Raw genomic sequence first — 17,883 nt, 5'->3', positions numbered from 1 at the left:
GTTCCAGAAACAAGTTTTCTCTGTACTTTCAAATGTAATATGATATGTTTCTTCTGTAGCAAGAGGAAAATAACAAAGCAACTTTCAACAAGAACAACGAAGAAAGAAAAACCCTTCGCTTTCCGTCGGATTGATTAGGCTTTTGGCTGATGACTTTCATCATATTTGGTTGTTAAGTTCAAACTTATAGACTAAAGGCCCTAGTGTATATAGTCCCTAAAGGAGCCTAATAAGATTAGGGTTTGTTAGGTCAGCATTCATGTTTCTTGATTATAATCTAAAGTGAATCCAAAAAAAATTCAAAGATATGGTACGCATGTTGGCTCATAATCATTGTTGATCCAATTAAATTCGAGATGTCTAGTTACTATAGATACAGAAACTTCTACGTAGTGCATTGCTAGTTTGCTACTAGATAGCTTTGAGAACAATTTTCAGCAAGCGATAATAAATACAGTAGCTAGGCATGCTGCTGTTATTTTAACTGATGTTGAATCTCTGGAACTGTACTTTTTGTTGGATAATTTCAATTTCTCATTAATGATATCATTTATTTCTTAAAGAAAAGTTAATACTGTAGTCTATAAAGTTAATTAAATTTTTATTAATAATTATGTAACAACCCATAACTAGATTATATGAGATTTTGTTCGCTCTAACTTTCACTGGTCTCACGGTTTTGATTTTTCAATTGATTCGAGAATTTTCTAGGAGGTCATCTATCCTAAATTTTTTTTTGAAATTAGCACGTTTAATTTTAGAGTTTCTACAACTCCCCAAACCACCAAAAAACGCATATGATTAGTTTCAACTCTTTACATATATATTATTAACCATTTCTTATCCCGTTTTAATATGCAATTCGATTTATTTATATAGCTTCGTACCCTAGAGTATTACCATTCTAAAAGTGAGTCAAAAGTCACTCTTTGTCTAGACATCATATTATTGCTTCGATATCCACTTTCTATTCTATTGGACTGCTTCTCTTTACTAGACGGTCATACACTATCTATTGTTAATCGTAAAAACTTATCACCTCTTTATTAGAATATAAATAAATAATATATATATATATATATATCTTTTCATATATAGATCGGCCCCTATTTACCTTCTTTCTTCACAAGTACAGTGGAGGAAGTTATAGCAACTATCGAATGGTTTAGTCATGGTTGTTAAATTGAATTGACAAGTGTATTTGCACAAATAGCTCGCGGAGATCATTGCGTATTCTACCATTAAAAGCAACAGATTTGTCTATCCTATGAAAAACGGTAGGAGGCAATAGTTAGGCTAATGATATTTTAGTAGTTTGAAATCCACGGTTCATGAGGAACTAACATTAGGTAGCCCACGTTTTGAATTTTATAAATATCCCCATTTTATTCTTATATACATAATTCTTCTTTTATTTAATATGCCGTGACTATTGACTAGACAATATTTAGTAGTTATCCGTATATAATAAATATAATAGATCATGACGATCAACTATAAATCACCTCATAATCATATATAATTCTAAAGAGATAAACATAACTATTAATTGCGTATAATAATATCTATATTATTTAATAAAAAGTATTATTTTATAATTATTTACAAAAATAACAACTAAACAAATAAATAAATATAATTTGAGACTAATAAAAGAATTACTATCTTTCTAAAACGGGAGAATTTAGTTGATAAAGATGTAATAGTTTCTTTAATTATACATTTAAGTTAGGTCATATAATTACATTTACGGAACTAAATTTAATTTCTCAACTAATAAATAATATATTATATATACAACTTCACTTAGTGACTTCAGCATATTTGAGCTTAGGAGTTGATTAAGAAAACTAAATAATATGCATTAATCATGTGTATAAGTACATGAAGGAAAGGATTGAGTATAAAGAAGGGCAAAAAGATACCGACAAGAGACACAAATTATCATCATCTATCATTGTTGTAGTGATGATGATGATGATTAATATATGAAGGCAACTAGAGAAATGTATTATTTAGACTATGAAAGATATCCTAAGCAAAATTAAAAGTAATGGTTAAGCTAAGAAATATGTGAATGTAGTAGATGGACTAGTCTAATACTCTATTTCGATCAAGGATAAGATCCTCCAATAATGATAATTATTACTATTATTATATCATATAAAGAAAAAGAAAAAAAAAAAGATAAAGCAGATTCCATTACATAAAAGTTAGGCCATCTTCAATTGTTAGAGAAAAAGAATTTGATAATGTACCTTCCATGTCCCAATTCAGAGAGATAGAGACGGAGAAAGAAATTTTTTTTATATTAATTACATTATAAAGACAAAGGACATTTTGTCTAGGATAGGCAACCAAACAATCCATTAGATAACAAATAAAAAGAAACAAGCAATCCATTACATAAAAAATAAAAAGAAACAAAGTGTTAGGACGGATGGATGACCAATTAAAACAATTCCATTATAAATTTGTTTATGTAATAGAATTAAATAGGCAAAATCTATTATCAAGCCCATGAACTTGCAGTTTTGTTCTATTAAGCCCTTCGACATCTATTATATTTCATTAAGCCCTTGAATTATTATTTTTCATCACATTAAGATTAATTTGACGGACTTGACGCAAGTGTTTTGCAAATACAATTAACGCGCGTTTAATAAAACTTTATGAAAGAGAAATAGACATAAAATAATATGACTAGGATAAAGAGTGATTTATGCAAGTAAAACTAAGAAAAAAAAGGAAAAATCGATTTGAGAAAAATTAACCTAAATCGAGTTGGAGAAGAGTAACCCTTTTACTTTCATCAAACCTCTCTTTTCTCCAACAAAATCATTACAACGTGTAGCTGAGAAGTTTAAATTGACGCTCACTACTCCATAAGCTTGAAACTTTGTAAGCTCGTTGTTGTAAAGTGTTCTTGTTTGAAGAAAAGGATCCACCTGCTCCAAAGGAAGCTAAAGAAAATATTTTAATTGTTGTGGACCAGGTACTTTTTGTTCTTGTACATTAAAATACTTACTTTATTTGGCTGATTATGGACAATGAATGTGTTTTTAGTGCTTGCTAATGTTACGTTGATGTGATCCTTAGTGTTTTTGTTGGCATAAAATCTTACTTATTGCTTTGTAGGATCTGAAATTTATTTGATTTTTTAATAGCTTAAGGTTCCAGGTTTTATTTTATTTGGTCACTGTTAATTTATATTTTACTTGACAAAATGCTTAATTGTTTATATTTCACTGTTCATTAAATTAGTATTGTATTTATTTAATATTGCAAAATGGACGATTCATATGTTGAGCTTATTATACATCATAAGGGGAAGGTTATTACAAGTAGTAATAATAGATATGTTAGGGGTGAAATGACTGTAGTTGAAGAGTATTTTGACCTAGATTTGCTATCTTACCGTAATATGGTCGCTTACGTTAAAAAACTAGGGCATGTACATTTTGCAGGGCTATATTACAAGGGTGGGCTTAGTGAGGATTTTATCTTGTTGACCAATGATAGAGATGTTTGTGCAATAGGAAGTAAGTTGTGTAGTGCTGATACGCTTGACATTTTTGTGCAACATTGTGAGCTGCCAGGCATAAGTGTTGAACATGATAGCCAGCTTTGGTCTAATGTAGAAAATTCAGCTTTTGAGGATAATGGTGAACCTCATCAAACTTTTAATGAGTTTCTATTTCATGTTGACTTATTAACAAACGATAAAGATGATGAGTTGAAGGAAGCAATGGAGAATGTTAGGAAGGCTAGGAATAGAAGATTTATTAAGATAGTTAATAGGGAAAATGGAGAAGAAATTACAATAGATGATGTTAGAAAAATGGAGGAAGTAGAAGATGATAATGTATGTGGGTTGTCAGACAATGATGAATCTAATAGCCCAGTGTACCTTGACAGTGATGATATGGGGTGCTATTATAGTGATTATGATATATAATACAAAGATGATGCGTTGAGAAGACCAAGTTCAAAGGTCATGTTTGATGTTGAAGCTAGGGTCCCAGTCTTTTGTTTAGGCATAATTTATACCAATGTGCAACAATTCAGGTTTGTTGTAGTCAAATATGCTGTTATGAAGGATTTAGCCATTAGGTTTGTGAAAAATAAGAAGAGACGAGTAAGAGCTCATTGCAAGGAGAAGTGCTCTTAGATTTTATTTGGTTCAATAGACAATACTGATGAGATATTTACAGTAAAAACTTACTACCCAAAACACTACTGCCATATAGGGTGGACAACAACAAGATGGCCAATAGCACCTTCCTATCAATGTTGTCGAAGCCTAGGATTATAAGTCAGCCTGGAATAAAAATCAAAGACATTAAGTCCTTGTGCAGAATAGAATATAAGATTAAAAAGTATGCATGTCCACATGTAGGAATACAAAAAGAAAGGTTATGATAGAATTGATGGGTGATTTTAAAGAATAGTTTGCTCATTTATCTGACTATGTAGAGGAGGTAAAGGCTGTTAATCCTGGCAGCACTTGTGTGCTAAAGGCAAATAAAGAAAATGAAGATAATTTGAACTCGTTTGAAAGATTTTATGTATGTTTCCAAGGGTGCAAGCAAGGGTGGGTAGAGGGTTGCAGAAAGATAATAGAACTTGATGGTTGCTTCTTTAAAGGCTTATGTAAAGGGCAACTTCTTTGTGCTATTGGTCATGATGGGAACAACCAGATGTTCCCTCTTGATTGGAGAATTGTGTAGATAGAGAATACATACAATTGGACATGGTTCGTAAGATGCTTAAAATTTGATCTTCCTCTTGGTGATGGAACTGGTTATACAATTATTTCAGACATACATAAGGTAATTGTGTGTAAAGTAATGTTTTGTTTTATGTTGTTATATTACATGTACTTATTTGATATATTTTCCATGGCTTGGACAATGCTATACAAGCTGACCTACCAGGTGTATACTATAGAATATGTGCCAGGGATATTTATCCCTCTTGGATACCATAGAATATGTGCCATGGATATTTATCCCTCTTGGGCAAAGAAATGGAGATGCGAGGAAAGAAAGAAAGCATTCTGGGCTTGTGCCAAGTCTACGTATGAGAGACAGTTGAAGTAGAGATTGAGAGAGGGTATCATTGAAGATCTATTGGCACATCTTTTGAGGGATTGGACTAAAGCTTTTTTCACAACTGACGCAAGTGCTATGTTGTTGATAACAATTTAGTATAAACGTACAATGGGTGAATACTAGAAGCTAGAAGCAAGCCAATTATCACAATGTTGGATGAGATAAAGGTAGCAAGTAATGAATAGGATAAGGAAGTAGAGGAGATTTGCAGAAAGTTGGATTTGCTAATTGTCAATTTAAGCCTAACACTTAATTAACTTAATTAATCAATTTGTTAACTATTTTTCAATTAAAATCAACACCATTTGCTAATTTAAAATTTATCATTCCCTAATAATTTCTTTTATAAAAGACACTATTTACTATTTCTTTCATAACTTTTAAATATAAAATTTAATTCATACATTCATATGGGGAGAAAATTAAGTGAACTATATATATATATAAATAAAATTTATCCTCTAAGAATACTTAATTAATTTTTTTGAAAAATATCAAACTATTTAGATATAGAAAAATAACTCACTTATTTTTATCTAGCATTGAGATTCTATTTTAAATCATTCCAATTAAATTAATTAATAAAAACATAATATTAATTTAAATAAAAACTCATTATTAATTATTACTAATATTTATTATTATTAAAATAAAATTCCGGATATTACATACCATTGTCTTCTTTTTTTGAGACATTCTTGCCTAAAGTTTCCATATGTGTATTCGGTGTCCTTAACTCATTTATCATCATAGTTGCCCTTTTACTAAGCCATTTGTTAATGCCATTTGAAGAAATCGCAACTGATTTCCTACCATATGAAATCAACATAAAAAAAATTAACACTTTTCACCATAAATACTACTACAAAAACCATAATAACACATAATTACATAAAAATGGCATCTCCAAAACTTCCTCCCTAAGTTATTTGTTGTCCTAGAGATGAGTAAACAAGTTTGATTCCACAATAGCAGTACACAAGATCTTCTTCCAACACTGCATTAATCACTCTTCTATCATTTCGCCCTTCCTTATTTCTCGTTTCGTCATTGTTACCGTCGTCATTGCTAGAGAAAGCCATATTTAAGGTTTGTGAACTGACTTTCCTATTTTGCTTGTTTACTCAAGAAGGAAACTCGACTTCCTTTATAAACACTAAATTCCTAATTTCAATTGAATTTACCAATATCAATTCATTTTCTTTTCCACCTTATTTTCTTTTAATCATATGTGAATTTTTTTTAACTATTTTTAGTTATTACATTTAATGTCGTTTACTAGTTATGGCTTGCTAATATTCAGTCTGTCTAATTAGCCCTTAATGTGATGGAAAATAATAATTCGAGGGCTTAATGAAACACAATAGATGTTGAGGGGCTTAATATAACAAAATCACAAAATTCAGGGGCTTAATAATAGATTTTGCCAATTAAATAAAAGAATGGCCCGAACCAAAAGATGACAAAAAGGAACATATCTTGTGCAATATATAGACTTTAATAAGGACTTTGCACCAGAAAATGGACTTTTAAGTGAATAATTAATTAAAGTAATGGTCCTACTTAGCTCTATGTTCATATTATAATTATATGGTTATGCTATATATAGGTATAATCTTTAATGTCGAGGAGAATGATAATGTGCTGGACCCTTTCTGGGTCCTCAATTAATTAATTTATTTATTAAAATTGCATGGATTCTTTTCTGCTTTTTGCCCTTTTCTCTTTTTCCTTTCACCCATTTGGTAAAATTGTCTGCAATCATTTACTAACCAAAATTTGCTAATCAAAACATGAGAGATTTAAGGCTAAAAGTAGCCATGAAAAACATCATTAGTGAATATCCAAGTTGTGGTTAAAAAGGGTTGGTGTAAAGGGAATTCTTGGTCTGATGGGATGGCGGGTTTCGCTTATAATTGCTAATTAAAGCTTGATAGGAATTATCTTCTTTTCAAGGACAAAGACAACTTTACACATTTCATTTTAACTATTCTGTATTATAATCAGTTAATATTATAAAAATAGAAAAAATCACATATTAAAGGACAATATTAATTTTATATTTAATTGTATAAAAAAAGTTCCATTTTTAATTTAATTTTTAAATTAAATAAAATTTAGTATGATGATAAGTACATATTTAAAATTAAATAAAATATTAAGTTTGAATCCCTCCCTCCTCAATTGTATATAAAAGAAAGGGAAAAAAAAAGTAAACATAATTATGAATTAGTTGAATATTTAAGATTAACAAAGTAAACTAAATAAATTATCATTATATTTATTAAAAGAAATGGCAGTTAAAACAGTGATATAATGGAGATGCACGAAATTTGGTCGGTCACGAGTCTATTTTTGTATGAAAAGGTTAAAAAGCCAATGATTTGTCTATTTTGGCTTTGTGTTTTGTCCCTAATTCATTTGCTTTTGACATTCATCTTTTCATTAAAAATTCAATATTTGATTCGACATCACCCCTTCAATTTTTCGTTTTTTTCCTTCTATTCATTGGAAAGTAAATATTTTCTCATGTATTTCTAGATATAAAATTGATAAATTCTGAATAATATTAGTAGATAATGGGCGGAATAATTTTATAAATAAAAATATCAACTGCATTGCTGCATGTAGTTCTTGTTTAAGTAACCATTTCTTTTTCTTAAGCTTTGTTTAGTTGCTTAAGTTAAGTAGGATTAGAAGCTTAGCCAATGTTTATGACTCTTTTTCCTTTTTCAGTTTACTTGTAATTGTAGCCAAGCTTGTGATTAGTGTTGATTATGAAAGTGTTAAGCATTCTCTTTATGAAAGTGGTGAAAGAAAAATTTAATCCGACATTCAAACATTCTAGCTCGTGAAAAAAATCAATTTGATTTATGATTTAGTGCACCGAATGGAACGTTATTTCTTCAAAATTATAATCTACTGTTCCATTAATATAATTAATAATTATTAAAAATATTATATATATATATATTTATTAATATTTGATATTTACTTTAACCTTTTATATTATGATGTATTTATTAATTCTTATTTATAAAATATCTATATTTTTTTAAGAAAAAATATTTTTCTCATTTTATAATTTAAATGAATTCTTCAAAATGAATATTTATATAGAAAAATGAAGAGAAACTTTTTTTTTAGAGAAAATGAAGACAACTTAAAATAAATCAATAAGAAAATTCATAACAAATGTATTTTCTATATTTTATAATATTTTATAATTACATTAAAATAACGTAAAATAATTTTACATCTAAGTATGATCGGAGGCCAATATGGGACATCAGCAAAACTGTTATACAACAATAATTAAAAAATAAATAAATTAAACACATTCTAAAATTGTTGTTGAAGATTCTTAGAGCTCACAATTTATTGTTCTTGGTGCATAAATGATTTAAAAGAAAAAAAAAAAAAACAAATTCTAGGGTTCGAACTATGGCAGTATGGCTGCAGTATTGGAATGGCACAGAATTCATACATGCTTCAGCTCTCTACAATATTAATTTATACAATCTGAATCCCAATTTTGAAAAATTAATTATTTAGGTCTTAATTTAATTCACAAACCCTTTTCATATATAATTGTAGTGGTTAATACTTTCTTTTCTTTTCCTTTTTTTTTTATAAATTTTTGAAAAAGACAACTTTTAATTACTTTATTTGGTCGGCAAATAATTAATATATATATATATGCTGATTTAGAACGCAATGAACATATAAAGAAATAAAAAATGGGATAAACATCTTTGTGGATATTTCTTAATTTAAATATGAATGTATATTATTATTAGTATTATATGATATTCAAAAGGTTGTGTTGGTCAATTTTGAAGGCTGTGCACTCGTGCTCTTCATTTTATATCCAAATTTTGAATTGATATGAAGTGCTAAGAAAGCAACATTTCTTTCAAATATTATTTTTCTTTTTTCTTTCTTTAATTGATGAGTTTAAATTCTAACATTTACTTTTAAGGTACATTCTTTTTTTTTTTTTTTCTAAGTTCAATTTAGCATAATTGACATAGACAAAAGAAAATGAAAAAGTTTAGCTCTAATTTTATTTATTTTTTAGCTTTATTGATTTTTGTCAAATCTCTTAATTTTGTCACTTATAGCTTAAAGATTTCATAGCAATACCATCAATTTTATTCTATGATCCAAAAATTGAAATTTAAACTAAAAGCATAACTTTTGGATTTTTATGGAATATTGGTCTCTTAAAAAGGTTGTTTTTGCACGCTTAATAAAGAAGGCCACTATTTTATTTTCTAAAAGCAAGAAATATGCATATTCTATGAATTTTTCTTTACCTATTGATAAATCTAACCATGTGCAAATTTGGTTCACACAATCATGCAAATAGTGAATAAAAGAAAGTACTAGAGCAATAAACAATTGGAGAAATTGCAAAAATTGATTCTTTATTTTAATTTTTTGATGTGAGAGATTCTGTGATTTTTTAATAATATTTTAGTAGTTGAGAATTATACTATTATCAATTTGTGTCTAATTTCTTTAACACTATTAATAGTTTTGAAAATTAAATTTTAAACGAACTTTAATCGCTTTAAAATCAGTCTTGTTGGATAGATGATGAAATGTAGAGTTCTCTAGTCTTGTTAGGTCATTCAAAACTCATTGGAATTGACTAGAATCAAAGAAAAAATCAAATTATGAAACTGTTTTCTCTCTTTAATTTTCTCTCTAAAAAAATAAACATGGCTAATTTTAAATTAAAGCTAAATTAGTAAGGAGTGGAATGTTGGTGGAATAACAACCAATTAATATTAACACTATATTTGGTTGAAATCTGTTAAGGAATTTATTTCATTTGAAAAAAACATATGAGAAAGAAAGTAAAATAGAAATAATAAATTAAAAGAAACATTTTAGTATTGTAAAATATTTTGATAAACTAATATGAAATTCATTTAGAAATTCTATATATCTTGTTAAATTTTAGTTTAGCTATAACTAATTCCACACACATTTGATTATGTAAGATTTTAATATAACTTTTACTTCATTCATAGTACATAAATTTTGAATTTATAAATAAATTTAATAAAATTTATAAATTTTAACTAAATACAATATAAATAAATGAACTACAATTATTGATTAATGATATTAGTAAATTTGAATTATAAATTATTAACGTTTTACTTTTCAAATCGGTAAAGTGTCATAAAAAAGAATGCAGAACCACATCAAATTTTGTACTTTCCCTCAAATAATAATAAAGCCAATCATTAAAAAAAAAAAAAAAAACTAGCTCAATATACTAAACCAATTAAGAATTAAACAAGCAATTCTCCAATTTCCTTTTACTCCCCAAAAGGAAAAAAAAATCATTACAACATGTAATATTTTTCAAATAGATAGGACCCCAAGTTTGTGTATATTATATAAATTGGCCCATCCATCTATGAGTTATCCCAATCACAGGAGATGTCGTTTGTTGCTTAAAAGTAGATACTAGCCACCCTCAAATCTTTTCTCCACCACTACAGTCTATAATTCCAAAGAAAAGAACCAAATAAAAAAATAAATAAAGAAAAAAGACCAAAGGTCAGTCAAAGAACTTTGGCTATACATATGAATATGATCATCTGGGTTTCTTGAGAAAGTAACTAGCCCACCACCCCTTCCACTCAAGTTTCTTGAGAGAAAAGGTTGAAAAAGACCAAACAAGGAAAAGAAAATTGGAAAAAAAAATGATACAAAAGAAAAAAATAATGGGAGAAATACAGAAACAAGTTTTCTTTCCCACAACCTGAATTTTTTTAATGACAACAAAAAGATTCACACCTGATACTTGGTCACTTGGTTTGACCTTCAAAAGCTTTTCCTTTTTCTCTTTTTTTTTTTTGGGGGGGGTGTGGGGGGTTCTTTGTTTTCTTTCTTTCTTGGTTCCTTGCCATTGTGGAAAAGTGGAGTGGACACCACAATGCCTGTCCTCTGGTAGGCAAAGTATCCCACTGAGATCTTCTACCCTTTGTGTCACTTGTCCCTTCTCAATCTACTCCCTCTCCTCTTCATCTTCAACTTTGATATTCTTCACTTTCAAAAGTAAAAGCTGATATATGATTACTCTTTTTCTTCTTCTTCTTCTTCTTTTTCTTTCTCTTAAATATGTTTATATATATATATATATATATATATATAATTCTTTAATTACCTGCAATTCAGATATTAACTTTTGTTAAAAGCAAATCATATGGGATTACTTAAAGACATAATATATGTATGTATTAGATGCATAAGGATGCATGAGAAAGAGAAACCAAGAAACAGGTACAAAGCCCTAGATCTCACAATCCAAATCCCAATTTTCTTTTAACCATAGGCTATTTCAAACATTTGAGGAACCCAAAGTGTCATTTTCACAAAACAATGCAATTTGATTGTAACAATGAACAGAAGAACAAAAAAAAAAAAAAAAAAAAAAAAAAAAAAAAAAAAAAAAGAGCAACATTGAACTAAATATATAGGATTCATCACCTTTCCTTCACTTTTCTATTATCTTTTGCTTTTAGTTTTAGATAGAAAATGTAAACACAATAATTATTACTTGTCAATACATAAGTATGATTTAAGCATTTTTATGATTTTCTTGGACATAGCTCATTTAAATTCAAATGCTACGACATTCCATGTGTATTTTCCAACCTGGGCAAACTCAGTAGTGAGTAATTTGTAACTAAAATTTACCATAGGGTTTTTCCAATAAAGATGAAGATACAGGATCAGTTATTTGCCAAACAAAGAAACAGATGAAAGCTAACTTGAGTTGACCATTCCTTGTAAATTTGGTTCTACCCTTAGGCAATTTTACAAAAAAAAAAAAATGATGGATCATAATAAAGCACATGATTAGAGCACATCACAATCGACGCAAATGTTAATGTATTAGGTACCCCCAACCTCTCACAAGGTCATATTGCATGCATCTCTCTACCCCTGTTTTGACATAGGGGTAAAGTGTAACTGTTGCTTGTTGGTAGCAAATACAGTTTATGTAAAGGGCAATTTTCTCTTATTTAAGCAAAAATGTAATACTCAAAGGTAAAGAGTACCAATACATTGATAGGCACATGCTACTCATACTATAATAACTTATTTCGTCAAAACAAGCAATAGATATTGTAAATAATTCAAGGGAACAAGAAGAATAATAAAATAGACTCAAAGACCATTTAATTTAATTAAAAAAAAAAAAGACCCAAAGATTTTTCTTTTCCCCTTAAAAGTGCAAGGAAATGGACAAAAGCCTGAAACAGTTGTGTCAATAATTCAGCAAAAGCAATAATTGTGCATAAAAAATTTTAATGCAAACACTTTAACTTGAAACTGTAATAATCCTAAATTGTTTGATTACAACATAAGATAATTTTTAGGCAATGTACTAAATTTCTTTTTTCATTAGGGTACACTTTGAAGAGAAAAGAATTTAGCTTTGCCCTAACAGTCAAACCAAATAAGGTGACAAGAGAACTCCTTTTTAGGTACCACGGATATGCCTTTAGGGCACCTCTCAAATGATTTGATTTCACATATCTAGAAAATGACCAACAAGGCCTAAAATGAAACAAGGATTTTTAGGGTGTTTCAGCTCCATTAAAATTTGACAAAAAAGTCCCTACTCTATTGCAAGGCATCAGTGTCGGTAGAAAGGGTAATCTTCCTACATGTACCCCTAAATTAATTTATATAGTTTCGGCATCTCCCAAGACTTTCCTGCTAAACAAGAAGACGAACAGGGCCAACAAGAACAGCAACAACAACCGGTTGTTGTAGGGTTTGGCCCTTATGAATCAAAGAAGGAAAATGACAAGACTTTAGGCCACAAGGACAAACTAAATGACAAATTCTATCTGCTTTCCTCCTGTTTATATGGCCTAATAGCTAATGTCCATTTGTTTGTTGAAACCACTGTATTTCAATGATTTTTGTGAAAATAAAGAAATGAAAGTTAGGAATTTGGTATAAATTAATGGAGGATCGCATGCAATACAATGGACCATAAAGAAATATAGCATGAGCCACAATGCGTTCCTTTTCAGTTAGGCACAGTAGGTTATAGTGGATAGAGACATTTCTTTCTTGGAGAAAAGGCGAATCTAGGTTTGAAATAATGATCAAATTGGTCCCTAACTTAGCTCCCCTTATAAATTATGTTGAAAAAGAATGTGAGGTTTTTATAAAATTTTGCAGCTTTTTTTAAAATCTGAAACAACCCATCAATCTCTTTCTTTCCTTTTCTTTTTCTTGTTTATTATTTCATAAAGGGTCCACTAATATGCTATCTTTAGACAAGGAGTATAAATGAATTTAATTATACATAAAATATAACATAAAAGAAAGCTTACCCTTTGTTTGTGTTTTGGGTTGGTTCTGTAGATATATAGTTGAAAGAGTAGAGAGGCTAGGTGGGTTTAGAAGCAGCTGCTTGCTTGAAAGCAACAGTGGGAGCAATTCTGCAGCTCCTCCTCTGATGTTCAAGCACAAGTTCACCAGCAAACCAATCCAATTTCTCAAAGTTGCTTTCTTCTCCAATCCTCTTACCCCCAAACAGGACTGATTCAACATTCTTCTGCTTCAACATCTCCTCCGCTGTGGCAATCAATATTTTCACATTGGTAGGACCAGAGTCTGTGTCTACATTGGGTCCACACCTGCCTAAGCTGGATCCATTTGCCTGTCGCACCCCAAAAAGAAGAAAAAAAGATATTCAATTGGGTTAATGACCCTAATTTTTTTACACTGCACAAAGTAATCCACAGATAGACCATACTTTTAGTAAAACATTCAACTACTTAAAGAACCTAGTCAACAAGCCAAAAAGCCTCCAAAATTACAGACCCCATAATGGCAGTCTCTTTTTGCACTCTTTTTTTAGCATTACATTGTTTCCTTGAAATATACTCTTACCACATATGAATAGGAGTTCCGGAAATTAATTGCTTTGGCATGGGTAGTAAAAATTTAGACTCATTACATTCCAGAGAAAGAGGTAATAGGAATAATGTAGTACTAACACAGTCATGCTATTAACTTTGTGTGTCAAAATTTACCAGCAAAATGAGAGGACAAGAAATCGGAAATTGAAGGGTCCCCTCCCTTATTATAGGCGGCTAATATTAAGGCAGTACAAGAATAGGAAGATTAGAGACTGTCCTTTGCATTTGACAGCAAATAAAGCGTACCTATTATAGCTCCAAACTAATTATGGTAAACATGTTTACCTTCTAACTAATTATATGAGTAAGAATCATTGTACATACTCCAAACCTCAGGTCTCCAGCCATAATCCACTTAAATGCTAAAAGACAAGGCCAAAGAAAAACCCACAAAATCCCATCATTTTGCCTCTTTCAAAATAATCATCCAGCTAATATTGATACAGGTAAATAGTCTTTCCTAATTATAGGTCATTGCTATTCAGATAATTGTACTAAGATTGTTGCAGAATTCTGTTCTAGATGAGTTGGATGGATAGGAAAATAATTCAGCCACTAACTTCTGAGATTTTTTTAAACCATTACCCGAAAAAATAAAAAATAAAAAGAGGTTCCATAATTTGGCTAAAAATATGGACCTACAATCTCTAACTTGACAACTAAAGGAAATCTGAAAACTTTAGATTGCCAATTTACTCTTCATTAAGGAACTAAAATATAAAAACATATAGTAAAAAATTTATATTTATCTGACATTTTGACCAAAAGACACGAACCAATTAAAGAAGATTTAATACTTAGTAAACCCAAGACCTATTACCAAGTAATCTTTAGGTTTCTAGTCAACTAAAAAACAACCCAAAATGGTTTAGCCAAGAAACACCATTGCCTAGCTAAACCCCCAACCCACCCATCACATGCAACCCAACAGAGAGACCACCTCAAAGACAGAAACAACCACACAGGTCCCTACAGGGGTATCCTGAATTCAAGGTTGCCCATGTATCCCCTCTGCCACTACATGTCGGCTAACACAAGCCATAAAAACACTAGTACCAATGACCACCATTACAGTTCTAGACCAGAAAAATACCCGAAAAATATTGAGAAATCTATGATTCTTTTTCTAAATTTTTTATCATTATATGAAATGATGACAGGTTGGTTTAAAAACCTGTGACCTTGTGATCACAAAAGAAATAACTTACTCTAGATATCAATAATGTATATACATATCTAGACATAACATCTACGCATGAAAAAGACACAATTGGCTAAACCCTTTCAACCAGGCTGTCTAAAACTGTCTCATACACACCATAACGTAGAAAAAGACCATCACCAAGTTGTAGAGAATTAAATACTGAGAAGATATATATACACTCGCAACAAACAAGTTGTCCGATGACCATACCTGAATTCTCACATAGTTACTGCTCTTACACTGACCAAATGCCATTGCTACAGCTTGGTCCACTGCATCAGCCGAACCGTCGCCCGATATTCGAGCCATGGGTCGAGCCCAGTGCTTGGCTCTCCAATTTTTAACCTCATCGAAATCATAGCTATTTTCAAGAAGTTGACCGCTACCCAGTGACAACACTAACAAATCTCCCACCCCTCTAACAAAAGGAAACTCTTGCTTGTTATGCAGCACGTGCGTAATTGCTGCAGCAGTTGGGTTACTCATAGCTAAACCACCGTCAACCGCTAAACACTTGGTCTGACCATCAACAGACCGCATTTGAACTGGCTCAAATAAACCCGGTTCAGCCGATGTCGCCCGGCAAACTTCCCATAACCGGAAATCAAAACTATCTGTTTCTAATGCATCTGCTCTGGAGAATAAAAACGGCGCCGTACTTGAAAGATCATAGCATGGAATCAGTACCGGTTTTAAGGTATCCTTAAGCGTTAAACTCCTGTCTTTCTCGGCAAACATCTCTTTCATGGCCTTCTCCAGGCCGGTTGTAGCCCCGGTCGAACCAGAACCGGCTTTAAATAACCGCCTAAAACCACTGCCGCTGCCGCTGCTGCCATTGCCAGAACGGTAAATTTTTTTACCATGATCAGCTAGAAGCCTCCAAGTATCGTCAGCTTTTTTGAGTGGACGGTTATGATCCTTAGTACCAAAAAGCATGGCCGTGAATATACCTCCGATGCCAGTACCGGCAGCGACGTCGAAATAATCAGCAATTCTTGCGTCAGGATTGCCTGATTTTGTCTTGAGTGCATCCTCAAGATATGCGAGTGCTTTTCCTGAAAGAATACCTTTCATGCCGCCACTGTCTATGGATAGTATGCAGATTTTTCCACGCTGGTTCTTGATAGCTGAGAGGCCATTATTGGTATCTGTGGGATGAGATATAAGATTCTCTGGTTTTTGCTCTGTTGTTGGTGCTGGAGAGATCTGCTTGGGAATCCAGAGCTTTTGATCATCGTAGCCGAAAAGGAATTTGCTTTCAAGAATTGAAAAGATTTCGTAGCTGAGTTTGTCGGTGTCAATGCTTGGTTCGTGCATTTCTAAAGATTGATCGCTAGCCATTCCGGTTTCTTTCTTTTGGTGTTTTGGGTGCCAAAATTAAAGAATCTAATCAACTTGGGTTGTTCAAGAATTATATTCTTTGCATGCTAGTTCTTGATGATGGACATGGACAGGTTAATCTCTTGTATTAATTTGGTTCTTCTCCTTCTTCTTCTTCGGTTTACCTCGACATTAACGCCAGCAGAGATTTTTTTTCTTGCCAAAATTATTTTTCTCTCCTGTTTCTTGCATTCAACTGTTAGAAACTTCCAAAGAGAATTAGTTTCTTGAAATTACTTCCCTCATCTTCCATGATCATCAAGAAACTGAAGAAAAGAAAAATAAATTTGCTGCAAAAAGAAAAAAATCTTTTAAGGTTGCCAAATAGACTCGAGTTGAAGTTCTGAATTAACCAATCATTCTTTACAAGAAAAGAAGAAAACAAAAGAAAAGAACCCAAAAACCCTGGTCTTGGAAAACCCTTTGCCCAATCTCTGAATCTAATTTCTTTCTGCTACTGGGTGTGTAATCTTTTAACAGACCACGCCACAGCAAAAACGATAAACCGATATTGCATAAAAAGATGAAACCAACCAAACAGAGAAAGGAAGAGAGGTATTTCAGCTAGATAATAATAATAATAATAAGCTACGGCAATACATACATACACCCTAGAGAAAACAAAAGAATTAGAAAAACACAGAAGAATCCAAAGAAGAAGAAAGAGAAAAGGAAAGAGAAAGAGAGGAGGCAAGAACACAGCAGCTGCAGAGCATGTCTGTTTATAGCTTTTAAAACCAGAGTCGCACCATTTTCAATATTCAACTCTTTCCTTTTCTTTCTGTCTCTCTCTAAAGAGCAGAGAGAGAGAGAGAGAGAGAGAGAGAGAGAAAAAAAACAAATTGATTTTTCTTTCTTACTTTATTTTCTCATTTCTTGTTTGTTTGGATAGAAAGTAAACTAGATGAGTAGAATAAATAGGTAATTTGCTATGATCCCTGAGACAATGAAGTCTATTTTTTACTTTCTTACTGATATATTATTCTGTCTTTTTACTTTTTATAAGAAAATCTAAATTTTAGAATCTGCGAGGACAATATTACTAATTTTTTACTTTTTCATTTATTTTTCTCCCAATTTAAAGCAATTGATTATTCTTCCATTCCCAAATAAGAAAAATTTAATTTTCTTTTTTCTTACTTAATTTTTACATGCCAAACATAGCATTAATTTCTTAGAATGAATTTGTTTCTTTCTCTCTCCATCTCTATCT

General features: G+C 30.9%; 1 protein-coding gene across 1 annotated transcript; it reads right to left on the bottom strand.

The window, feature by feature from the left end:
- Nucleotides 1-10,695: 10,695 nt before the first annotated feature.
- LOC8260110 (patatin-like protein 6) lies at nt 10,696-17,537 on the bottom strand. The gene is made up of 3 exons (XM_002529530.4): nt 15,501-17,537; nt 13,496-13,824; nt 10,696-11,304 (listed from the first exon to the last, which is right to left on the bottom strand). Exons 1-2 carry the CDS (start codon nt 16,629-16,631, stop codon nt 13,552-13,554), a joined length of 1,404 nt encoding a protein of 467 aa, XP_002529576.1. The 5' UTR covers nt 16,632-17,537; the 3' UTR covers nt 10,696-11,304; nt 13,496-13,551.
- Between the last annotated feature and the right edge of the window lie 346 nt (nt 17,538-17,883).

The sequence above is a fragment of the Ricinus communis genome, chromosome 6 (genome assembly GCF_019578655.1).
Source record: "Ricinus communis isolate WT05 ecotype wild-type chromosome 6, ASM1957865v1, whole genome shotgun sequence".
Classification (NCBI taxonomy): Eukaryota; Viridiplantae; Streptophyta; class Magnoliopsida; order Malpighiales; family Euphorbiaceae; genus Ricinus; species Ricinus communis.
Note: the sequence above shows the minus strand (reverse complement) of the source record. Positions and strands in the feature narration are given on the sequence as shown.